This window comes from Lagenorhynchus albirostris, chromosome X, assembly GCF_949774975.1.
Source record: "Lagenorhynchus albirostris chromosome X, mLagAlb1.1, whole genome shotgun sequence".
Taxonomy (NCBI): domain Eukaryota; kingdom Metazoa; phylum Chordata; class Mammalia; order Artiodactyla; family Delphinidae; genus Lagenorhynchus; species Lagenorhynchus albirostris.
This window is the reverse complement of record NC_083116.1, coordinates 88,558,572-88,584,133: the sequence shown is the minus strand read 5'-3', so window position 1 is coordinate 88,584,133 and position 25,562 is coordinate 88,558,572. Positions and strand designations below refer to the sequence as shown.

The 25,562-nt window shown below is 40.4% G+C and overlaps 1 protein-coding gene across 1 annotated transcript in view; it reads left to right on the top strand.

Annotated features, from left to right (window-relative positions):
• Positions 1–767: 767 nt before the first annotated feature.
• The window catches only part of CCNB3 (cyclin B3), a 53,783-nt gene continuing 28,988 nt past the window's right edge, over positions 768–25,562 (top strand). The window contains exons 1-6 of the mRNA XM_060138046.1: positions 768–874; positions 3,351–3,482; positions 13,691–13,777; positions 18,580–18,677; positions 22,810–23,109; positions 23,266–25,464. Coding sequence (XP_059994029.1) covers positions 3,387–3,482; positions 13,691–13,777; positions 18,580–18,677; positions 22,810–23,109; positions 23,266–25,464 — 2,780 coding nt within the window. The 5' untranslated portion in view covers positions 768–874; positions 3,351–3,386. The remainder of the gene's footprint in view (positions 875–3,350; positions 3,483–13,690; positions 13,778–18,579; positions 18,678–22,809; positions 23,110–23,265; positions 25,465–25,562) is intronic.

Below are 25,562 nucleotides of genomic sequence, written 5' to 3'. Positions count from 1 at the left end.
AAACCAAACAAAAACAACAAAAAACCAAAACTGGGTCCCAGCTTTTAAATGGAGCTACCAGTACACATGCCTGAATGCGAGTACATTTACATAACGTCTTTTCACAAGCGAAACTGTGCAGGATCAATTTCATCCACAAGACGTATTTAAGCTAGAGAATGCTACTTGAGGGATGCCTTTTGAACTACAGGTTGAAGGATATGAAGGAAGATGGAAACATGTGTCCTTCCTCCCTTGTTGTCTCCACTGGCTCTCTTCTATCACCACCTCCAACCCCTCCAACTCTGGCTTTCCACTGCTCTCTGCTATGGTCCTCTTGGAATCTTAGAATGTCAGAAGTTGAAGGGATCCTAGAACAGTGCTTCTTAAACTTTAAAGTGCATACAGATCACCTGGGGTTATTAACTTGCACTTCCTGATTTGGTGAGGCCTACCTCGGGGACTGAGATTTTAAAGTGCTGACAAGCTCCCAGGTGATGCTAATATTGCTGGTCCATTGACCATGGTTTAAATGTCCAAGAGACTCTGGTCCCACTATCTCATTTTATTAGGTGGGGGAAGGAGGCCTGGAGAGGGAAAAGGGACCTGTCCAGTGTCACTCAGCCAGCTAGGGCAGGATTAGAACTAGACCCTAGGCATCCTTCCCAGCTCAGTGCTGCTTTCATTGACACCATGCTGCTTTCTCTCCCCAGTGTCTTGCTGTCTGTAACCTGCCTTTATATATAAAAAGAAGTCGCTACTGTTTCCTGAGATTGTCTTGATCTACAGTTTTGGACTCTGAGCAATTGGGCTTCTAAAAAGGCCAACTTGCCCCTGTGTGGGTTTCAGCACCAGCCCTGGGATGCCCAATGGAGTCTTCAACACTCATCAGTGTGTATGTAGGGGAGATGGAAAGTCTGGAAAGCAGAAAGGATTTTAATTTTTTTGTCCAAATAAGGCTAAGGGTTCTGTAGGTGGTACAAGTTGAGAGTGTTCTACAGAGTGTCCTTTTATGAAAGCATGTTTTTGGTGATGTCAATCCCCTCCCCCCACCTAGTGGCAGGGAAATTAGTTACTTAAGTCAGTGTCTGTGTCCCCCAAAGCAAGTGATTATTGTTCAGGATAATGAAGGTGATACATAACCATCATCTGAAAAACCTTATTTTCTCTGAGGTTTAGTCAGCCTGTGATGTCATCAGCTGAAAGTTTTCTGGCCTGTTGACTCCAGTTTGATGTTTTCTTTCCGTTTGAAAGATAAAGATTTCAGAACATGAGTCTTTGGTCATCCATAGAAAATTGTATGAGGTGTGAATAATAATAGTGGAGTGAGTGGTTTTCATACAGTGCAGTTAAGGGTGGGTTCACTCAATTTAGCTTTATTGCTGCTTGGCTGAGTTTTGAGGGATGAGATGGAAAATAGGTTTGGATTTGGAGGAAGAGAAGGAGAATAAGATGCACCATTTATTCTGAGTACCAGGTTAAGCTTTGCACGTACAAATTTACATTTGAGCCACACAATACCTTTGCAAGTAAGAGGTGGTATAGTTCTTTTGCGAATGAGGAAACTGAGGCTCTAAGATGCTAAGTTGGCTGATTTAGGAGCCCAATTGCTTCTTAAAAAAAAGTCTATTCATTCTAACTCCTCATTACTCCTCATACTACCACACTATGGCCTTTCACTTTGGACTGTAGGCTATTTTGGAATCTTTTTTGCATACGATCAGAGAGACTTCATGGTATTTTAGAAAAGAGCCCTGGAAAGAGCTGAATGTTCTATGCTGCTTAATAATTTGTCCTGTGTAGTAAGTCACTTAACTCATCTGGGACTATAAAATGGAAAGAATTGTACTTGCCCTGCTTACCCTCACAGTTTTGTTGGGAGGATTAACTGACATAGTAAATGTGAAGGCACATACTTGTACTAACTTTTCCTTGCCAACAAAATGTTTAATATTCTCCATCCAAAGCAAAGCCCAAGTTAGCCTTTCTTCTTTCTTAAACCTTCCCCTCAAACTGCAGTCTTCTCTACAGTCTTACCAGCGTGGCCCCAGCCTAGCTTGCAGCCTCTTTCTAACTCCTCCCCAACACATTCTTTATACTCCGCACTCCAGGATGTTACCAAACTTGCTGTGCTCTGCATGTTCAACCCTCTGCCTAGGCTCAGGCTTTCTTTGCCTGGAAAGCTCCCCTGTCTACTTGGGAACCTTTTTGTCGTTTAAGTCCAGATGGAATCTCCCACAAGATTACTGACTTGCCATTGTGTTTCTAAAGTACTTTTTATCTACCGTTTTTAAATCATTTGTCATATTTTTATGTTACTGTTAGAGCTGTGCCTGTGAATACTTCTAGGGTAAGATACATGATTTATTTGTGTTTGTATCTCCATTGCCTGAAGTATCTGGTGCATTGCCTTTAGGGTCTCTCTTATGGAAGCCTGTTCTTTGTCAAATGCAGTTGAGCTTGGACACTGAATATCGGTGGAGTTGGAAGGGCAGTTGTATTTGAGTGGGAAGGGTCTCTTGGATATCCAAGAACTGATTCCTCCTAATTATGTATTTGCTTGTAAGATACATAAGTATATCATAACTATTGGGAACTCACAAACTAAAAGAAATTTAAGGAATGTAGAATGGGATCCCACACTGAGATAGGATGAAGGTAGGACTCTCCCAAGGTCTGTAATGACTGTTAAATTTTTATGTCAATTGATTTTCAACAAGTTAGTTCCTTCTGCTGTTATCTTTTTATTTTATTTTTTTCTTACTGGGTGTCTGGAACTGGATTACAGTTTCTTGATTGAATGCAGCCTTTGAATACCCTCTGGCCTATTGTGCATGTGTGTGTGTGTGTGTGTGTGTGCGCGCGCAGTGTATTCTTTTGCCTTCTCTGTAGCATCATTATAATTGCTGTGGCCAGGACCCCATGCCTTTTAAAGAACATTAACCCTACCAGCGAGCCTCCATACTATATGATCTGTCATGTTCTTGATTATTTTCAATGCAAAACTGTTAATTTGTCCCCAGTGTTCCTAGGCTAAACTAGGGGCTAGGCCACAGTCCCAGTGCCCACAGGGGGTGGCAGGCACTGTACTGAGCTTTTCACATAGAGTATCTCATTTAATTTGAACAGTGCCCTGCAGAGGTACGTATACTTATCTCCATTTTACAGATGAGATAACTGAAGCCTAGGGAGTTTAAGTCACTTGCCCATGGTTAAGTGTGGTAGAACCAAGATTTGAGCCCAGATCTGCTTAAATCAAAGTATGTTTTCTCCTAGGGATGCTACAGAGAGACTGGGTTTTCTCAAGGATCTGCAGAGAATTCTGATATTTCTGGTGAATGGTGTTTTAAAGAGTCCTTTTCTGATTGCAGCCCTGCCTTGGATAGATGCTGCTGAATCCATAAGAAATGCCACTGCCACTACCACCCCAACGCTCCAGACGTGAGACTAAGAAATCTCAGTCCAGCAAAATTGTGCCCAGCGATCATGGCCCATCTGAAAAGGTTAGAGCAAGCTGTCCCTCCCAACAGTGTTTCATATAAGCTCTTCCTGTGTTGGTTCAGTCCCTATGCTCATCCCTACATCTTTTGAAATATGTGTGGTTTAATCTGAGAAAGTGGGAAAGGGTGGCAGACCTTGTAGTTGGAGAAGACCATCAAATTAGGACTTAGGGGGAAAGTGTCAACTCTTCTTTCCCGTAAATACATGGCTAAGATGAAGGCCGTCCTCCATAACCTTCAAAAGCAAACAATACTCAGTTCTCATTAGTGATCACATCTATACTCTTACTCTCTCTGAGATGCTCAAAGCACCTTGCCAGGTGGCTGCTTGGTACATCCTGGGGAGAGTATGAAGACTAGGTCAACAAATGTATTATAATGCTTTTTACAGCTATTAAATTTGAAGAATGGGCCCATTTTGAGTTTTTTTTTTTTTTTTTTTTTTGCAGTACACGTGCCTCTCACTGCTGTGGCACGCATGCCTCTCACTTCTGTGGCCTCTCCCGTTGCGGAGCACAGGCTCCGGACGCGCAGGCCCAGCGGCCATGGCTCACAGGCCCAGCCGCTCCGCAGCATGTGGGATCCTCCCGGACCAGTGCACGAACCCGTGTCCCCTGCATCGGCAGGCGGACTCTCAACCACTGCGCCACCGGGGAAGCCCAAGCCTGCTGTTTTGACCTTGTGGATAGTTTGTCATTCCGACCCTGTGATGTTCTATGTTCCTCATCATTCATATTTTAATCAGAATTTTACTAACCTGATGAATTGTCATTAAGAGAGTATTTCCTGGGGCTTCCCTGCTGGCGCAGTGGTTGAGAGTCCGCCTGCTGATGCAGGGGACACGGATTCGTGCCCCGGTTCGGGAAGATCCCACATGCCGCGCAGTGGCTGGGCCTGTGAGCCATGGCTGCTGAGCCTGCGCGTCTGGAGCCTGTGCTCCACAGCGGGAGAGGCCACAACAAATGAGAGGCCCGCGTACCGCCAAAAAAAAAAAAAAAAAAAGAGTATTTCCTGGAGCAAACATCATTAGGCCAATTTATTTTCCTTGATTGGTTTTCTCTCAGCACAGATAAACACTTTCTAATCATTTTCATTTTTGTCTCACTGAAATGATTTTCTTGGAGGGGCCAAATGTGTTTTTCCTATGTAAATTTGGCAAGAAAGATTTGATACATTGATCAGATTTTTGTCCATATCAAATTTTCCAATTAGAGTCCTGCCACTGTAAGTTTTCTTCTGTGGCAGTTATTTTTCTAAATCCAACTCTCTCAGGGCACATCTTGCAAATATAAATTTTATTGAGTTCAGTTTCACCCATTGATTTTATTTGGGGCTGGTTATTTCTACCAGTAATACTAAGTAGGAATTGGATAACAGACCAACAGTTAATTTCTTAGCCAATTTGAGAGAAAATAGTAATTTATTTTTTGCTAATTATTTCCACTAGGATTATTTATCATGAACTAGATAAGAGACTAATAGTTTACTTATTTCTTAGCTTAATCAATTAAAAAACAGAAGTAATTCTCAGCTCTTTCAGGATTGCTCCACTGTGCTAGATTGTTCTATTGTAATATGAATCTAGTTCTCTAAATTTGTAATCACTTACTGTGTCATGTGCTAACTGTCCATGATGTAAATAGAGAACAGGGAAAATAAATGGTCTGACCTCAATGTTCTGCTTCATATTATAACAACTCTCTGACATAGGTAGGGCAGGGTTCTCAATTCATAAAGGAAATCTGATACTTAGGAGACTTTCACCAAATAAAAACTGTTAGGGAACAGAAAAGCCCTACAGCGTGATTTACCTTAACCTCTAACCCCACAGAGATAGTCTTGCTCATTTGGGAGTGGGGTAAGGCATGTGTAGATAAACACTACCTAGAAAGGAAGCTCCCTTTGATCCAAAATACTCACCCTTCCTCCTTTCCCCCATCTCTCCCTTGTATACACTAAAAGAGATTAATATGAATTACCAAACTCCTTTCTTAAAATACAAAATTTCCCCTATGAGGTTTAAAAACATATTGGACTATATACTTTTTTTTTACATCTTTATTGGAGTATAATTGCCTTACAATGGTGTGTTAGTTTCTGCTTTATAACAAAGTGAATCAGTTATACATATACATATGTTCCCATATCTCTTCCCTCTTGCGTCTCCCTCCCTCCCACCCTCCCTATCCCACCCGTCTAGGTGGTCACAAAGCACTGAGCTGATCTCCCTGTGCTATGCGGCTGCTTCCCACTAGCTATCTATTTTACGTTTGGTAGTGTATATATGTCCATGCCACTCTCTCACTTTGTCACAGCTTACCCTTCCTCCTCCCCATATCCTCAAGTCCATTCTCTAGTAGGTCTGTGTTTTTATTCCTGTCTTACCCCTGGGTTCTTCATGACATTTTGTTCCCTTAAATTCCATATATATGTGTTAGCATACGGTATTTGTCTTTCTCTTTCTGACTTACTTTACTTTGTATGACAGACTCTAGGTCCATCCACCTCATTACAAACAGCTCAATTTCGTTTCTTTTTATGGCTGAGTAATATTCCATTGGATATATGTGCCACATCTTCTTTATCCATTCATCTGATGATGGACACCTAGGTTGTTTCCATCTCTTGGCTATTGTAAATAGAGTTGCAATGAACGTTGTGGTACACGACTCTTTTTGAATTATGGTTTTCTCAGGGTATATGCCCAGTAGTGGGATTGTTGGGTCATATGGTAGTTCTCTTTTTAGTTTTTTAAGGAACATCCATACTGTTCTCCATAGTGGCTGTACCAATTCACATTCCCACCAGCAGTGCAAGAGTGTTCCCTATTCTCCACACCCTCTCCAGCATATATTGTTTCTAGATTTTTTGATGATGGCCATTCTGACTGGTGTGAGATAATATCTCATTGTAGTTTTGATTTGCATTTCTCTAATGATTAATGATGTTCAGCATTCTTTCATGTGTTTGTTGGCAGTCTGTATAACTTCTTTGGAGAAATGTCTATTAGGTCTTCTGCCCATTTTTGGATTGGGTTGTTTGTTGTTGAGCTGAATGAGCTGCTTCTAAATTTTGGAGATTAATCCTTTGTTAGTTGCTTCATTTGCAAATATTTTCTCCCATTCTGAGGGTTGTCTTTTGGTCTTGTTTATGGTTTCCTTTGCTGTGCAAAAGCTTTGAAGTTTCATTAGGTCCCATTTGTTTATTTTTTTTTTAATTTCTATTTCTCTGGGAGGTGGGTCAAAAAGGATCTTGCTGTGATTTATGTCATAGTGTTCTGCCTATGTTTTCCTTTAAGAGTTTGAGAGTTACTGGCCTTACACTTAGGTCTTTAATCCATTTTGAGCTTATTTTTGTGTATGGTGTTAGGGAGTGATCTAATCTCATACTTTTACATGTACCTGTCCAGTTTTCCCAGCACCACTTATTGAAAAGGCTGTTCTTTCTCCACTGTACATTCCTGCCTCCTTTATCAAAGATAAGGTGACCATATGTGCGTGGGTTTAGCTCTGGGCTTCCTATCCTGTGCCATCGCTCTATATTTCTGTTTTTATGCCAGTACCATACTGTCTTGATTACTGTAGCTTTGTAGTATAGTCTAAAATCAGGGAGCCTGATTCCTCCAGCTCTGTTTTTCGTTCTCAAGATTGCTTTGGCTATTCGGGGTCTTTTGTGTTTCCATACAAGTTGTGAAATTTTTTGTTCTAGTTCTGTGAAAAATGCCAGTGGTAGTTTGATAGGGATTGCACTGAATCAGTAGATTGCTTTGGGTAGTAGAGGCATTTTCACAGTGTTGATTCTTCCAATCCAAGAACATGGTATATCTCTCCATCTACTTGTAACATCTTTAGTTTTTTCATCAGTGTCTTATACTTTTCTGCATACAGGTCTTTTGTCTCCTTAAGTAGGTTTTTTCCTAGATATTTTATTCTTTTTGTTGCAGTGGTAAATGCGTGTGTTTTCTTGATTTCACTTTCAGAGTTTTCATCATTAGTGTATAGGAATGCCAGAGATTTCTGTGCATTAATCTTGTATCCTGCTACTTTACCAAATTCAGTGATTAGCTCTAGTACTTTTCTGGTAGCATCTTTAGGATTCTCAGGTGACATGCATAGTATCATGTCACCTGCAAACAGTGACAGCTTTACTTCTTCTTTTCTGATTTGGATTCCTTTTATTTCCTTCTCTTCTCTGATTGCTGTGGCTAAAACTTCCAAAACTATGTTGAATAAGAGAGGTGAGAGTGGGCAACCTTTTCTTGTTCCTGATCTTAGTGGAAATGCTTTCAGTTTTTCACCAATGAGGACGGTGTTGGCTGTAGGTTAGTCATATATGGCCTTTATTATGTTGAAGAAAGTTCCCTTTATGCCTACTTACTGGAGGATTTTTATCATAAATGGGTGTTGAATTTTGTCGAAAGCTTTCTCTGCCTCTATTGAGATCATATGGTTTTTCTCCTTCAATTTGTTAATATGGTGTATCACGTTTATTGATTTGCATATATTGAAGAATCCTTGCATTCCTGGAATAAACCCCACTTGATCATGGTGTATGATCCTTTTAATGTGTTGTTGGATTCTGTTTGCTAGTATTTTGTTGAGGATTTTTGCATCTATGTTCATCAGTGATATTGGCCTGTAGTTTTCTTTCTTTGTGACATCCTTGTCTGGTTTTGGTGTCAGGGTGATGGTGGCCTCGTAGAATGAGTTTGGGAGTGTTCCTGCCTCCGCTATATTTTGGAAGAGTTTGAGAAGGATAGGTGTTAGCTCTTCTCTAAATATTTGATAGAATTCTCCTGTGAAGCCATCTGGTCCTGGGCTTTTGTTTGTTGGAAGATTTTTAATCACAGTTTCAATTTCAGTGCTTGTGATTGGTCTGTTCATATTTTCTATTTCTTCCTGATTCAGACTTGGCAGGTTGTGCTTTTCTAAGAATTTGTCCATTTCTTCCAGGTTGTCCATTTTATTAGCATAGAGTTGCTTGTAGTAATCGCTCATGATCTTTTGTATTTCTGCAATGTCAGTTGTTACTTCTCCTTTTTCATTTCTAATTCTATTGATTTGAGTCTTCTTCCTTCTTGATGAGTCTGACTACTGGTTTATCAATTTTGTATATCTTGTCAAAGAAGCACCTTTCAGTTTTATTGATCTTTGCTATCATTTCCTTCATTTCTTTTTCATTTATTTCTGGTCTGATCTTTATGATTTCTTTCCTTCTGCTAACTTTGGGGTTTTTTTGTTCTTCTTTCTCTAATTGCTTTAGGTGCAAGGATAGGTTGTTTATTCGAGATGTTTCCTGTTTCTTAAGGTAGGAATTTATTGTTATAAACTTCCCTCTTAGAACTGCTTTTGCTGCATCCCATAGGTTTTGTGTTGTCGTGTCTCCATTGTCATTTGTTTCTAGGTATTTTTTTATTTCCTCTTTGATTTCTTCAGTGATCACTTCGTTATTAAGTAGTGTATTGTTTAGCCTCCATGTGTTTGTATTTCTTACAGATCTTTTCCTGTAATTGATATCTAGTCTCATAGCATTGTGGTCGGAAAAGTTACTTGATACAATTTCAATTTTCTTAAATTTACCAAGGCTTGATTTGTGACCCAAGATATGATCTATCCTGTAGAATGTTCCATGAGCACTTGAGAAAAATGTGTATTCTGTTGTTTTTGGATGGAATGTCCTATAAATATCAATTAAGTCTATCTTGTTCAATGTATCATTTAAAGCTTGTGTTTCCTTATTTATTTTCATTTTGGTTGATATGTCCATTGGTGAGTGTGGGGTGTTGAAGTCCCCTACTATGACTGTGTTACTTTCGATTTCCCTTTTATGGCTGTTAGTATTTGCCGTATGTATTGAGGTGCTCCTATGTTGGGTGCATAAATATTTACAATTGTTATATCTTCTTCTTGGATCGATCCCTTGATCATTATGTAGTGTCCTTCTCTGTCTCTTGTAATAGTCTTTATTTTAAAGTCTCTTTTGTCTTATATGAGAATTGCTACTCCAGCTTTCTTTTTGTTTCCATTTGCATGGAATATCTTTTTCCATCCTCTCACTTTCAGTCTGCATGTGTCTCTAGTCCTGAAGTGGGTCTCTTGTAGACAGCATATATATGGTTCTTGTTTTTGTATCCATTCAGCCAGTCTGTGCCTTTTGGTGGGAGCATTTAATCCATTTAATTTAAGGTAATTATCGATATGTATGTTCCTATTCCCATTTTCTTAATTGTTTTGGGTTTGTTATTGTAGGGCTTTTCCTTCTCTTGTGTTCCTTGCCTAGAGAAGTTCCTTTAGCATTCGTTGTAAAGCTGGTTTGGTGGTGCTGAACTCTCTCAGCTTTTGCTTGTCTGTAAAGGTTTTAATATCTCCATCAAATCTGAACGAGATCCTTGATGTTTAGAGTAATCTTGGTTGTTGGTTTTTCTCCTTCATCACTTTAAGTATGTCCTGCCAGTCCCTTCTGGCCTGCAGAGTTTCTGCTGAAAGATCAGCTGTTAACCTTATGGGGATTCCCTTGTGTGTTATTTGTTGTTTTTCCCTTGATGCTTTTAATATGTTTTCTTTGTATTTAATTTTTGACAGTTTGATTAATATGTGTCTTGGCATATTTCACCTCGGATTTATCCTGTATGGGACTCTCTGTGCTTCCTGGACTTGATTAAGTATTTCCTTTCCCATATTAGGGAAGTTTTCAACTATAATCTCTTCAAATATTTTCTCAGTCCCTTTCTTTTTCTCTTCTTCTTCTGGAACCCCTATAATTCGAATGTTGGTGCGTTTAATGTTGTCCCAGAAGTCTCTGAGACTGTCCTCAATTCTTTTCATTCTCTTTTCTTTATTCTGCTGTGCAGTAGTTATTTCCACTATTTTATCTTCCAGGTCACTTATCTGTTCTTCTGCCTCAGTTATTCTGCTATTGATCCCATCTAGAGTATTGTTAATTTCATTTATTGTGTTGTTCATTGTTGCTTGTTTCATCTTTAGTTCTTCTAGGTCCTTGTTAAATGTTTCTTGCATTTTGTCCATTCTATTTCCAAGATTTTGGATCATCTTTACTATCATTATTCTGAATTCTTTTTCAGGTAGACTGCCAATTTCCTCTTCATTTGTTAGGTCTGGTGGGATTTTTCCTTGCTCCTTAATGTGCTGTGTGTTTTTCTGTCTTCTCATTTTGCTTATCTTGCTGTGTTTGGGGTCTCCTTTCTGCAGGCTGCAGGTTCATAGTTCCCATTGTTTTTGGTGTGTGTCCCCAGTGGCTAAAGTTGGTTCAGTGGGTTGTGTAGGCTTCCTGGTGGAGGGGACTAGTGCCTATGTTCTCGTGGATGAGGCTGGATCTTGTCTTTCTGGTGGGCAGGTCCATGTCTGTTGGTGTGTTTTGGGGTGTCTGTGGACTTATTATGATTTTAGGCAACCTCTCTGCTAATGGGTGGAGTTGTGTTACTGTCTTGCTAGTTGTTTGGCATAGGATGTCCAGCACTGTAGCTTGATGGTCGTTGAGTGAAGTTGGGTGCTTGTGTTGAGATGGAGATCTCTGGGAGATTTTCGCCATTTGATATTATGTGGAGCTGGGACGTCTCTTGTGAACCAGTGTTCTGACGTTGGCTCTCCCACCTCAGAGGCACAGCACTGACTCCTGGATGCAGCACCAAGAGCCTTTCATCCAGAATAAAAGGGAGAAAAAGTAGAAAGAAAGAAAGAAAGAGAGAGAGGGAGGAAGGAAGAAAGAAAAGAAAGATGAAAGAGGATAAAATAAAATAAAGTAAGATAAAATAAAATAAAGTTATTAAAATAAAAAATAATTATTAAGAATAATTTTTTTAAAAGAAAAACAAAACAAACAATAAAACGGACGGATAGAACCCTAGGACAAATGGTGAAAGCAAAGCTATACAGACAAAATCTCACACAGAAGCATACACATACCCACTCAGAAAAAGAGGAAAAGGGGAAAAAATAATAAATCTTGCTCTCAAAGTCCACCTCCTCAGTTTGGGATGATTCGTTGTCTATTCGTGTATTCCACAGATGCAGGGTACATCAAGTTGATTGTGGAGCATTAATCCGCTGCTTCTGAGGCTGCTGGGAGAGATTTCCCTTTCTCTTCTTTGTTACCACAGCTTCCGGGGCTCAGCTTTGGATTTGGCCCTGCCTCTGCGTGTAGGTCCCGCAGGGCATCTGTTCTTCACTCAGACAGGACGGGGTTAAAGGAGCAGCTGCTTCGGGGACTCTGTCTCACTCAGGCCGGGGGGAGGGAGGGGTGCAGATGTGGGGCGAACCTATGGCAGCAGAAGCCAGCGGGACGTTGCACCAGACTGAGGCGCGCCATGCGTTCTCCCTCGGAAATTGTCCCTGGATCCCGGGACCCTGGCAGTGGCGGGCTGCACAGTCTCCCCCAAAGGGAGGTGTGGATAGTGACCTGTGCTCACACACAGGGTTCTTGGTGGCGGCAGCAGCAGCCTTAGCGTCTCATGCCCGTCTTTGGGGTCCGCACTGTTAGCTGCGGCTTGCACCCGTCTCTGGAGCTCCTTTAAGCAGCACTCTTAATCCCCTCTCCTCTCGCACCAGGAAACAAAGAGGGAACAAAAAGTCTCTTGCCTCTTCGGCAGGTCCAGACTTTTCCCCGGACTCCCTCCCGGCTAGCCGTAGTGCACTAACCCCCGGCAGGCTGTGTTCACGCCGCCAACCCCAGTCCTCTCCCTGGGATCCGACCGAAGCCCGAGCCTCAGCTCTCAGCCCCCGCCCACCCCGGCGGGTGAGCAGATCAGCCTCTCGGGCTGGTGAGTTGCAGTCGGCACCGATCCTCTGTGTGGGAATCTCTCCGCTTTGCCCTCTGCAGCCCTGTTACTGTGCTCTCCTCCACGGCCCCGAAGCTTCCCCCTCCGCCACCCGCAGCCTCTGCCCTCGAAGGGACTTCTTAGTGTGTGGAAACCTTTCCTCCTTCACAGCTCCCTCCCACTGGTGCAGGTCCCGTCCCTATCCTTTTGTCTCTGTTTATTCTTTATTCTTTTGCCCTACCCAGCTACGTGGAGATTTTCTTGCCTTTTTGTAAGTCTGAGGTCTTCTGCCAGCGTTCAGTAGGTGTTCTGTAGGAGTTGTTCCACGTGTAGATATATTTCTGTTGTATCTGTGGGGAGTTAGGTGATCTCTGCGTCTTACTCTTCCCCCATCTTCCCGATTCCAAAAAACTGTCTCTTCAATCTTGGAGGCAGCAATTTGCCCTGTGTCCACCACCTTCTCTTACAGATCCAGTAAGAGTTGTTGATTTTCTAGTTGTTATTAGGGTGGAGTGACAGCTTCCAAGTTTCATACATGTGGAGCTGCTAGTGTTGGATGGTCTCCTGCAGAGGCGGAGGATGGCTGTGGCTCACTGTGGGGACAAGGACACTGGCAGAATTTCTGAGAAGTACTCCTTGGTGTGAGCCCTCCGAGAGTCTGCCATTAGCCCCACCAAAGAGCCGGGTAGGCTCTAGTGTTGAGGTGCCTCAGGCCAAACAACTAACAGGGAGGAAACCCAGCCCCACCCATCAGCCTGGACTATATACTTTTAAAATACTATTTCTGCCCATTTATACTTTATATAGATTTTTAAAAAACATGTTTTCTCTTATTTGGTCCTCAAATGCGGTAGGTTATTATTCCAGTTTTACTGATGAGGCAATTGAGTCTCAGAAACTAAGTGACTTGTGCGAGGTCAATAGCTAATAAAGAGCTGATCCTGGATCAGTATCTAGGTATGTGTGTTATTGTCCTTATTGAGAATGTCTTAAATCAACTACTTAACATAAGAGACACTTAAATTTTGTTAAATTATTGAACTAATTTAACTGGGAATGTCCATATTAAAGGAATGACTGGGAGTTGCAGGGTGGTGGGGGTGGTGATGGTTAATCTTGGCTAGTATAGCCATGAATATGAGAGGAGTAAGAGAAAATTAGCTTCACCAAGCTAGTTTACTCATTCTGAGAGTTACACTGACAGTTATCTTTTCTCCTCCCAGCCTTGTCCCTATCATCAATGATTACCTCCTTCAGTGACTGTCTAAGCAGTGGGTTCCAAAATTTCCTTTTGTTGTAGTTTATTGGGGTTTATTATAGGCGTCTACAGTTGCTTGGAGATTCAGCCATTCCCCCCCTGAGCCCCAAAGATGACCTGACGTCCCTGAAAAGACTGTTCACAATTGGATATATGCATTTACCTCTTTTACTTTTTTAGAGAGAGGAGAATTACCAAGCAAAGATATCTCCATCTTCACCTCAGGGACCACTCAAAACGAGGTCAGCTTTTGAAGATCTCACCAACGTGAGTATGCCAGTCCAGTTCTCTGCCATGGTGTTGCATAAGGTTTAGACAGCCTCTTCCTTGAGGGACCTTTCCAGTTTACCAAACTCTGACCCTCTCTAGAATGTTGAGAGCCAATTTTATTTGGAATCAATGACCCAATTTCAGAAACTGCAGTGGCTCTTCTGCTGCCACATACCATCTGGATTAATTGATGGAGCTCTCTGGAAGCAGTATGAGTGATTATCAGGTATGAAATTGTAGAGAAATATGAGAACTTTGGGATCTTGCATTTAGATAAAGTCCAGAGGTGGCTCAGCTGGTTGCATAGGCCTTGGAGGTAAGTACTTTGGTAGATTCATTGTAGTCTAGGGCAGTGTTTATCAGTTCAAGCACTATGGACATTTTGAACAGCAAAGTTTTTCTATTGTATATGACTGACTTCAGCCAGCATTCCTGGTCCCTAGCATTAAGTTCCAGCAGCATCCAAGTCATAGTGACAATCAAAAATGTCGTCTGATGTACAGAACCATTGATGACCACAGTTCCATGATCTGGTTTTCAACTATGGAGATCTAGAAACTCAATTTTGACTAGAATTCCTGAGTTCACTTCCAAGTTACCTCCCTTCTGATGTTATTAAGGCGCCAGCAAAAAAATTTACTAGTTAGAAAGTTACTAACTGAATATAGAATTGAGTCAGAGGTAATCTTTTGTCTTAGAAAATAATAATAACTGATGTCTCCTGAGTGTTTACCACGTGTCAAACACTATTCTAAGCATTTTTCCCTGTATCCACTCACTTAATCCTCATAAAATCCTTTGAGGCAGATACTATAATTATCTCCACTTCACAGATAAAGACTTGCCCAATGTTGTTTTTGAAGTCTGTTTCATCTAGGATACAGAGAACCCTAGTGGACCCTATCCTGCCCTCTATAATAGTGTCCTTCTGTGGCTACCAGAATTCTTACATCTGCTAGATAATATTTTACCCCCTTGGGCAGGATTGGATAAGCATTGGCAAAGTTCTCCCCTTTGTATCTCTGCTCTTTAGATGCTATGTGACCACCTTTGTGCTAAAACAGTCTTTTCCCCATGCAGATTACAACATGTATGATTGTGTTACAGCTTCCTGCATAATCAGATTTACTCTAGATTGCTTGAAAGAGCTACCTCCCACACAGACCTGTAAGGTTAGATTCATTTCCTGACTTATTTAACCATGGCTCTAGAAACTTGGTTGAAATAAGGTAGCCACAGAAATCAGAAGCAGATGCGGCTCATCTTAATGTAGCTTCCCTTGGCCTCCAGAGTCCCTGATGGGAGTCCAGTGACACTGTGCAAAGCAAAGTCTAACCGCATATGAAAAACTTTCCTGCCATGTCTCAGTCCTCTTTTTGTTGTGAAGTTTATGTCATCATTCATAAAGAACAAACACAAATAAATTAATAGGAAACACATGCTAGGACCCTCCTGATTCTCCAACTGAATTCAACATCTGTTAGGCCACATACTTGTCCAGGGTTGGGGATGCAAGTCATCCCTGAGCAGTATCTCTGCCTCTAGCTTTTCAGAAGCTCAGAAAGCCCATTTCCCTTTTGTGTTCAAGTCCTGGTCACCTTGAATGATCTTTGGTGCTTTCCAGACAAAGTTCTATCATTACAGTGTACCTAAGCCATTCCAGGGTTGGGCATTTCTGCAGACGTCTGAGCTCATTTCTTTGAGGATTGAGGACTCTTTTCTCTCTGAATTTTGGGGTTTCCCTTTATGATGATTTGCTTCTTCCTGTCAGTATTACTTCGTTTTCATGTCCCCATATCTGTCTTCTCCTCAACATTCACCACAGTGAGGTCCTGGCTTGCCAAAAGAGCTGATCTGTTTTAATTAGTTAGTCTGCTGTGAGTGTTCTTTTTTTCCCTCTCCTTTATCCTTTCAGCATGGGAAGGACTTTTGATTTGTTAGAGCTGGTCCAGAGCCAGTGGATGAGGAGATAAAGTCTATTTCCTAAATTATTTTTTGCCAGTAGGATTGTCATCTCTATTTTCCTATTTTTTGGTGAAAGAATTATGGGGAGATACTGGTAAAGGTCCCCTTGAGCTTAGATCTGAAAATATTAGTGCTTTGAACCTTCACATATGGCAAGTTGAAAGTTTCACCCTGGGGATTAGGGTCTCCACCTCTCTCCTGCCAAGAACGCACATCTTTTCCAAAGCTGGATCTCAGCCTGACACATAAGGAGTTTGTAAAACTTTAGGTGAAATTAAAATGCAAACTGTGTCAAGCTCTTTGAAGAGCAGAAGTGGACAACAACTTCAGGGCCTAAGAAAGAATTCCCTGTTGGATTGTAGTTGCTTATTATGATACGATGATACAAAGGCATAATTTTTTTATACTTCATTTGGAAATAATTTCAAATTTATAAGAAGTTGCAAAAATAAAAAACAGTACAAAGAACACACATATGCTGTTTACCTAGATTCACATATTACTAACATTTTATCCTATCTGCTTATATACATCATGGTCCTTTACCATGAAGTACTTAGGGTATTTCAGTGTATATAGAGAAAGAGTCTCTATATACTATTTCTCCTCAGAGAAATAGTCTTATATAAACACAGTGCAGTCAACAACTTTATACATTTACATTGATATAGTGTTTTTATGTAATCTATTGTCCATATTCCAATTTTTTTCCATTGACTTTGTAAAGTCAATGTTATAAGCACTTTTTCCCCTCCAGTAATGGATCCAGTCTAGGGTCGTTTACGTGTCATGTCTCTAGCTTCTTTTAATCTGGAACACTTCCATAGCCTTTCTTTGTTTTTTATGATATTTTTGAAGAATACAGTCCCACCCAACCCCCCTTTTAAAAATAGAACATTCCTCATTTTGTGTTCGTCTGATGTTTCCATGTGATTAGATTGATGTTATATATGCTTGGCTGGAGTACTGTATAGGTGATGTTCTGTCCTTAGAGTATCACATCTGGAGGCACATGACATCCATCTGTCCCTCATTGGTGAGGTTAATTTTGATCACCCAGTCAAGATGTTGTCTGGTTTCTCCACTATATAATTACTGTTTATTTTTTTTTCCTCTTGCAGCTAATAATCTGTGGGACACACCCTTAAGAGCCTCCAAATAGCCACTCTTCATCAAAATGTCCCCTAGATTTAGCATTCATTGATGATTTTTGCCTAACAATCTTTTTGATGATTTTTCCAACTCTAGCACTTGCTCCCCATTTATCAGTCTACAAGCAGAGGCCTCCCTTCTTCCCTGTTTATTTATTATTGGTATAGACTTATGAATTCCTGTTTTTTCAGTGGTTTCTTGTTCAGTATTGTATTTTATTATTTTGGTGCTCAAATTGTCCCAAATTTGGTCACTAGGGCCCCCCTTAATCTGACTACTGTGTCTTTGTGACATACTATCATCATTTTTTTGAACATTTTCTTTCCAGCATAACAGGATGTTCCAGGATGTTCTTGTACCTATTTTATTGGCATGGAGTCAACCATTTCTGTGAAGAATTCCTGTTCCTTTTAATGGGGAATGGTATTAGAGACCAAGATCTCAGTGCTAGGTGTGCTACTGGGGTGTCTGCTTTTTCTGCCCTTTCTGCAGACAGAGTTAGGAAATGTCTGCATGTATATATACATATAGATACACACACATCTGTACTTAAACATATATATATACACATATATCTATATATACAAATACACACACTCCTGTATACTCAGATGTATATACACATATACCTATTTAAGAAATCATGAGTCCACACAACTCCCATTCCAAAACGTACAGGGTTCTTTCTTGTATTCCTCAATCCGTGTTTATATGTTCCTTCTCTACAATGAGAACCATGGTTCACAAGATCATCAACACATTTACTCAATACTATAATACATCTAAAAGAGTTTCAGAATTACTTCTTCCACACCACCATAATAAACACACCTACTAAAAAGAGTTCCAGATTTATTTGCAATATTCTCCACCATCCCACAAACACATCCTGACTGAGGATGTATATGGTGAGGGTGTATAGTCTGTGTTTACTTGGATTAGTTGTTTATTATCTTGTATTTCCTTCTGTTTTCTTTCTTTTGTCCTTCAGTGTGGTTATGGTATTTATTTGGAATATAATTAGATTCCATTTGTTTCATTTTAAAGGCATAACCTTTAAGATTATTTTTACTGACATTATTCACAGTCCCATGATCTCTTCTACTGTTTAATAGAATTAGTCATGATTAGAGTTTCTGGTGGAGCTTTCCAGAGCCCCATGTTAAATAAATATCCCCTCAGTGAGATGGGATAGATGTATCACAGGTAGTGTTGTATTAGAGGTCTATCCTGAAAAGCTAGTTGATCTTGGTATACTCAGGCAGCAAAGCCAGTTATATTACCTTTTCCCCCCTCTGAACATCTTATGGGGTCAAAATGGAATGTGATGTTTACAAAACATCTTTTTGAGAATTTACCAGCCATATGCCTGACATTGGAGATCAGAACTACATCATATGTATCTTGAAATCACTTAGGGCTGCTATTTAGCTAATATGCACCAGGACTACTGTACTGCTAGCTTCCATCATGACTAGTTGGCACCAGTACCATACTGGTTGTAAGATGTTTTGATCAATGTTCCTGGGAACACCCAAACAAGGTGTCCAGGGTGTGGATGTGTGTCAGGACCTTCCTGTGAGAACCACCTATTGGTTAATTTGAGGTTCTCTCTCTCTCTCTCTCCATTTCCTTGCTTCCTCCTCCAGACCAGCCCCCCCACCTTTATTTTTTTCTTGCAGGCTTCTCAAAGTCAACCTGCCAAGCCCAAGAAAGAAGCCAGTAATGAGTTTGTTAAAGATGTTTCCAAGAAGATAAACAGGAACACACGTGCTCGTGGGTGAGTACGAGGGTAGTCAGATGGCATTGTTTTATATGGTAAAGGAGAGGGTGTGACATCCTTTTGACTGCCTTTTGTCCCCATTGAGAACATTTTTAGTGAGCTACAGTGGTGAGTATTACATTAACTCCGGGTGCTTAGATGGACTAAATTGCTGAAGAATTATAAGCCTCATCTCACCACCACCCCCAATCTTTCTCTCTCTTTCTCTTTGCCCCTCTCCCTCTCTCCCTCACTCCCTCACTCCCTCACTCCCTCACTCCCTCACTCCCTCACTCCCTCTCTCCCTCCCCCTCCCCTCCCCCTCCCCCTCCCCCTCTTTCCCTCTGTCACCCACCCACATGGTGTGTGCATATTGAAAGAGCTGTTGTCATTGAGGAATTTGCCAAAAGTTCTTGTGCTCATCTTTCTCTATTTTAGTACTTCAGTCCTTGACTGAGCTACTCTGTGGTTGAGAGTGTGGATGCAACTTAACTTTTCAGGGGATTCTCAGCAGCTGGCTGATAGCTTGCCAGTCTGCTTATCCCATTAGAAACCTTAGGGGGAGGCTTGTTCCTTTTTACTGTAGAGAAATTACTATCTCCTTAGGCCAGAAATGTGTGTTGTCCGCTGTTATAGGGAACTGATCACAGGTTCTGCAAGTAGATAGGAGTATTCTCATCTAGGATCGGGAAAAGGATTTACTCCTAGGAAATCTTCTATTAGAAGAAGAGTTAGAAAGTGGAGTGAGACCTTTTTATATCCTCTCCTCATTCCAGTGGGAATTACTTCTTTCTGGAAGAATAGAATAGATCAGCTAGATAGCTATAACCCAGCTAAGCATGGGTTCCAAATGGTAAGGGGAAAAGTTTGGGGAACTCCTAAAAATTAACATGCCAGGTCCACAGGACACTTTGCTAATTACCCAGCAGAAAGAAATCATACCAGAAGATTAGCATTTAGCCCACTCAGTTTCTTGCTGAAATGAAATTCCTGGGATTTGCATGTGTATTTTGACCTTAATTCCCTGTGCTATTTTCTTTTGAATTTCTTTCACCATTCTGACTTTAGCAGGGAAATCCTCACAAAATGCCATAAACATTCTTGTCCTCATTCAGAGTTCAGTGAAATGGACCCTAATAATAGTGCTAGAGCTAATAGCTAACATCTATTGAGAGTTCACTGTAATCACACATTATTCTAAGTGGGTTTTTTTTTGGTAACAGCTTTATTAAGATATAATTCACATACACAATTCACCCTCTTAAAATGTACAATTCAATGGTTTTTAGTATATTCACAGAGTTATGCAGCCATCACCACAGTGAATTTTAGGATGTTTTCATCAACCCCAAAAGGAACTCTACCTTTAGCTACCACCTCTCAGTCCTCCCCATCTGTAGGCAACCACTAGTCTACTTTCTGTCTCTATAGATTTATCCATACTGGACGTTTCCCAGAAATGGAATTGTACAATGTGTCGTCTTTTGTATCTGGCTTCTTTCACTCAGCATGATGTTTGAGGGTTCATCCATGTTGTAGCAGGTATTAGTACTTCATCCTCTTTTATTGCCAAATAATATTCCATTGTATGAATGTACCATATTTTGTCTATCCATTCATCAGTTGATGAACGTTTGAATTGTTTACACCTTTTGGTTATTGTGAATAGTGCTGCTGTGAACACCTGTGTACAAATTTTTGTTTGAACACCTGTTTTTAATTCTTTTGCATATGTAACTAGAAATTGCTGGGTCATATGGTAATTCTATGTTGAACTCATTGGGGAACTGCCAAACTGTATTCCATAGGGGTTGCACTATCTTACATTCCTACCAGCAGTGGATGAGGGTTTTGAATTTTCCACATCCTTGCCATTTTCTGGGTTTTTTGTTTGTTTGTTTTTTAAATGGCCTTTCTAGTGAGTGTGGGATGGTATCTCATTGTGGTTTAGATTTGCAGTTCTCTGATGACTAATGATTTGGGAATCTTTCATGTGCTTATTGGCCACTTGCATATCTTCTTTGGAGGAATGTCTATTCAGATCCTTTGCTGATTTAAAATATTTGGTTATTGATCATTTCATTATTGAGTTGTAAGAATTCTTTATATAGTTTAGATACAAGTCCCTGATCAGATATATGATTAGCAAGTACTTTTCCTCCATTCTGTAGGTCTTTTCATTTTCTTCTTGGTGTTCCTTGAGGCATAAATGTTTTTAATTGTAATGAAATCCAATTTATTCTTTTGTTGCTTATGCTTTTGGTATCATAATCTAAGAAACCATTGCCAAATCCAAGGTTATGAACATTTACTTTTAAGATTTTTTTCTTTTTAGAGTTTAAAATTTTTAGCTCTTAACTTAGATTGTTGATTCATTTTGAGTTAATTTTTATTGTTGGTGTATGTTAGGGGTTTAACTTCATTGTTTTGCATGTATTGATAGATATCCAATTGCCTCGGCACCATTTATTGAAAAGACTAATCTTTCTCCACTTAATTGTCTTGGCACCCTTGTTGAAAATCAGCTGACTGTACATGTGTTTATTTCTGAACTCTCAATTTTATTCCATTGACCTACGTGTCTTTCATTATGCCAGTACTATGGTATCTTGATTATTTTTTTTTTATTTATTTTTTATTTATTTTTATTTTTTTACATCTTTATTGGGGTATAATTGCTTTGGTATCTTGATTATTGTTGTTCTGTAGTGTGTTTTGAAATTGGGAAGTGTGATCCCTCCAACGTTGTTCCTCTTTTTCAAGATTGTTTTGGCTCTTCTGGGTTCCCTGCAATTCCATATAAGTTTTAGAATCAGCTTGTCAATTTCTACTAATAAGCCAACTGGGATTCTTATAGAAGTTGCCTTGAACCTGTAAATCAATTTGGGGAGTATTACCATCTTAATACTAAGTCCAGGAACATGGAATGTCTTTTCATTTATTTAGATCTTTAATTTCTTTTAACTTTTTTTTGTACTTTTCAGAGTATAAATTTCTCACCTCTTTTATTAAATTTATTTCTAAGCATTTTATTCTTCTTGATTCTATTGTAAATGGAATTGTTTTCATAATTTCATTTTCATGTTGTTCATTGCAAGGATATAGAAATACATGTGATTTCTGTATATTGATCTTGAATCATAGAACTTTGCTGAACTTGTATATTAGTTCTAATAGTATTTGTGTGTGGGTTCCTTAGGATTTTCTATGTATAAGACTATGTCATCTGCTAATATAAGTAGTTTTACTTCTTCCTTTCCAATCTAGATCCCTTTTATTTTATTTTCTTGCCTAATTGCTTCAGGCAACCACCAACCTATTTTCTGTTATGGATATACCCCTATGGATATGTCTCCTCTGGATGTTTCATATAAAAGGAATCATATAATATCTAGTCTTTTGAAGGTACTTACTCTTGTTCAGACTGATCATATTTACCTTTAATTCTCTCCCTTTTCTTATTCTGATTTCTAGTCATCCAGAGATTTGGTCACACCAGGTTAGTCACTCTGATTGGATATGCAGTCCTATTCAAAACAAAGCTTTACATCTGACACGTGTGAACAAATGTTTATTTTGGTCTTTTTTATTATCTCCACTAGGAAAGCATCTTGTGAATAGCCTAGAGTGAAAGGAATATGGTTAGATACCATGAACAATAAGTACCAGCCCAACTTTCTCTTATAAGCCTTTTATAAGCCTCTCTTATAATCCTCTCTCATAAGCCTTTAAACAATATTAATTTCAACCTGAATTTTATCAGATGCCTGGTGCTGATAGACAAAGACAGATAAATGCAGCTAGTGAGGGAGACATATATAAGCCAGTCACTCATACAATGTGGTAAGTATTATAATAAAAGCCTTTGTATATAAATAAAGTTAATAAATCATATATGAGAAAGCATAAATAACATGGATTTCAGGGGAAATTTTTTGGAAAAGTATGGGGACCTAGGTCATAGAAACTATACTGTGTGCTACTTAGTTGATTTACTATGGTACCTGTTGATTTTTACCCTCTAGTCTGTCTCTTGGGGTTGAAGCCCTTTCCACTTCCATACATTTAGTAAGTAGAGTGACAAAACGAGATGGTAGGTGAGGATTCTAGGAACTACATTCTTCTTACCCAGACATTGTTTCCTTTACAGGTATAATAAGCTGGAACTCTCACCAGTAGTAGTCTCAACCACCATGGTACCAAATATTATAGATAAACCATTCATTCTGGAGATATCTACCAGCTCCAAGACACCCACTACTGAGGAGGCATCTCTTTTCAAAAAGCCATTCATTTTAAAAGAGGAACCCACTACTGAGGATACAATCCTCATCAAGGGGTCATTAAAGAAGAGCACAAATCAGAGGGAGGTGTCCCTCTTAGAGAAGCCACTATCCTTGCAGGATGAGACTGACAGTGATGTTGTAGAGCCAGTGACTTTTGGGGAGAAGCATAAAACTGAGAAGGCAGCCATCAACAAGAGTACATTATCTTTAAAGAATATGTGCACACATCAGGGGAAGCAGTCCTGCACGAGGGAGGAGTTGGCATTGCAGGACATCAGTGTTGAAGAGGATTCTTTCTTTATGGAGCCCATAAACTTTAGGAAGAAGCCTAAAACTGAGGAGGCAACCCCCACCAAGAAGCTGTTATCTTTAAAGAAAAAGTGTACCACTCAGGGGAAGATGTCCTGTATGAAGAAGCCACTAGTATTGCAGAAGATCACCTCTGAAGAGAAGTCACTCGCTAAGGAGCTGTTGTCTTTTAAGAGAAAGCCTACCACTGAGAAGGAGTGCCTTTTCCAGGAGCCATCTGCATTGCCAAAGAAGCACACCACTGAACAAGAGGTGTCCATCTTGAAGAAATCATTGGCCTTTCAGGAGAAGATCGACACTGAAGAGGATTCTGTCTTTAAGGAACCATTGGCTTTTAAGAAACAACCTACCACAGTGGAGACAACCTTCACCACAAGGCCATTATCTTTAAAGAAGAAGTGCACTACTCAGGGGAAGATAGCCCACTTGAAGAAGCCATTAGTATTGCAGAAGACCATCTCTGGAGAGAAGGCACTTATTAAGGAGTCATTGTCCTTTAAAAAGAAGCCTACCACTAAGGAGGAGTCCCTCTTCCAGGAGCTATCTGTGTTGCAAGAGAAGCACACCACTGATGGGGAGGTTACCCTTTTGAAGAAGCCAGAGGCATTGCAGGAGAAAAAGGATGGCGAAGATGAATTTCTTATGGAGCCAATTTCCTCAAGGAAGAAGCATACTACTAAGGAGGCAACCCTTTCCAAGAAGCCATTACCTTTAAAGAAGAAGCATACTACTCGGGGGAAGAGGTACCGCTTGAAGAAGCCACTAGTATTACAGAAGACCACCTCTGAAGAGAAGTCACTCATTAAGGAGCCGTTATCCCTTAAGAAGAAGCCTACCACTAAGGAGTCCCTTTTCCAAGAGCCATCAGCATTGCAGGAGAGGCACACCACTCGGGAGGAGTTGTCCATCTTGGAGAAGCCGTTGGTCTTGCAGAAGACTCCAACTGCGGAGGAGTCCCTTTTAAGGGAGCCTTTGGCTTTTAACAAGAAGCGTACCATTGAGGAGGCAACCTCCTCTAATAAGCTGTTGTCTTTAAAGAAGAAGTGTACCAGTCAGGGTAAGATGTCCTGTTTGACCAAGCCACTAGTATTGCAGACCATTTCTGAAGAGAAGTCACTCATTAAGGAGCCATTGTCCTTTAAAAAAAAGCCTACCACTGAGGAGGAGTCCCTCTTGAAGAAACCATCTGCACTGCAAGAGAAGCACACCATTCAGGGGGATGTGGTCCTCTTAAAGAAGCTATGGGCATTGCAGGAGAATATAGACAGTAAAGATGAATTTCTTATGGAGCCAGTGTCATTTAGGAAGAAACATACCACAGATGTGGCAATCTCTACCAAGGAGTCATTATCTTTAAAGAAGAAAAAGTGTACCACTCAAATGATGCCTGTCTTCCAAGAACAGTTGGACTTGCAGAATATGATTGGTGAAGGTGAGGACTCCTCCTTTATGGAGCCAATGTCATTTAGGAAGAAGTCTTCAACTGATGAGACAATTCTAACCAAGACACCGGTATCTTTAAAAAAGAGGCAAATCACTCAGGGGAAGACGTTCCTCTTAAAGAAGCCACTGGTCATAGAGAAGACTACCTCTGAAGAGGAGTCACTCTTTAAGGAGCTGTTGCCCTTTAAAAAAAAGTCTACAACTGAAGAGTTCCTCTTCCAGGATCCATCTGTACTGAAAGAGAGGCACACCACTCTGCAAGAGGTGTCCCTCTCAAAGAAACCATTGGCCTTGCAGGAGAATATCACCACTGAAGAAGAATCATATATTAAGGAGCCATTGACCTTGGAGGAGAGGTCTACCACTGAGGAGGAATTCCCATTTCAGGAGCCATTTTCACTGCATGTTAAACCTACCAACAAAGATGAGTCCCTCTTCAGGAAGTCTTTTGCCTTGCAGAAGAAGACTGATAACAAAGAGGACTCCTTGAAGGCACTGTTGGCTTTGCAGGACAAAAGCACCACTGAAGAGGAATTCCTTTTCAAGAAACCGTTGGTTCTGAAGGAAGAGCTCTCCACTGAGGTGGCAGTGAGCATAGAGGGGCAATTATCTTTAAAGAAGAAGCCCACTGCTCAGGGGGAGGTGTTCCTCTTGAAAAAGCAGTTGGCCTTGCAAGAAAACATCACCATTGAAGAGGAGTCCCTAATTAAGCAGCCACAGGCCTTGCAGGAGAAGCCCAGCATTGAAAAGGAGACCATCCTGAGGGAGTCCTTGACCTTGCAGGAGAATCTCACAATTGAGGAGGAGACTATCCTGAAGGAGCCCCTGGCCTTGCAGGAGAATCCCAGCATTGAGAAGGAAATCA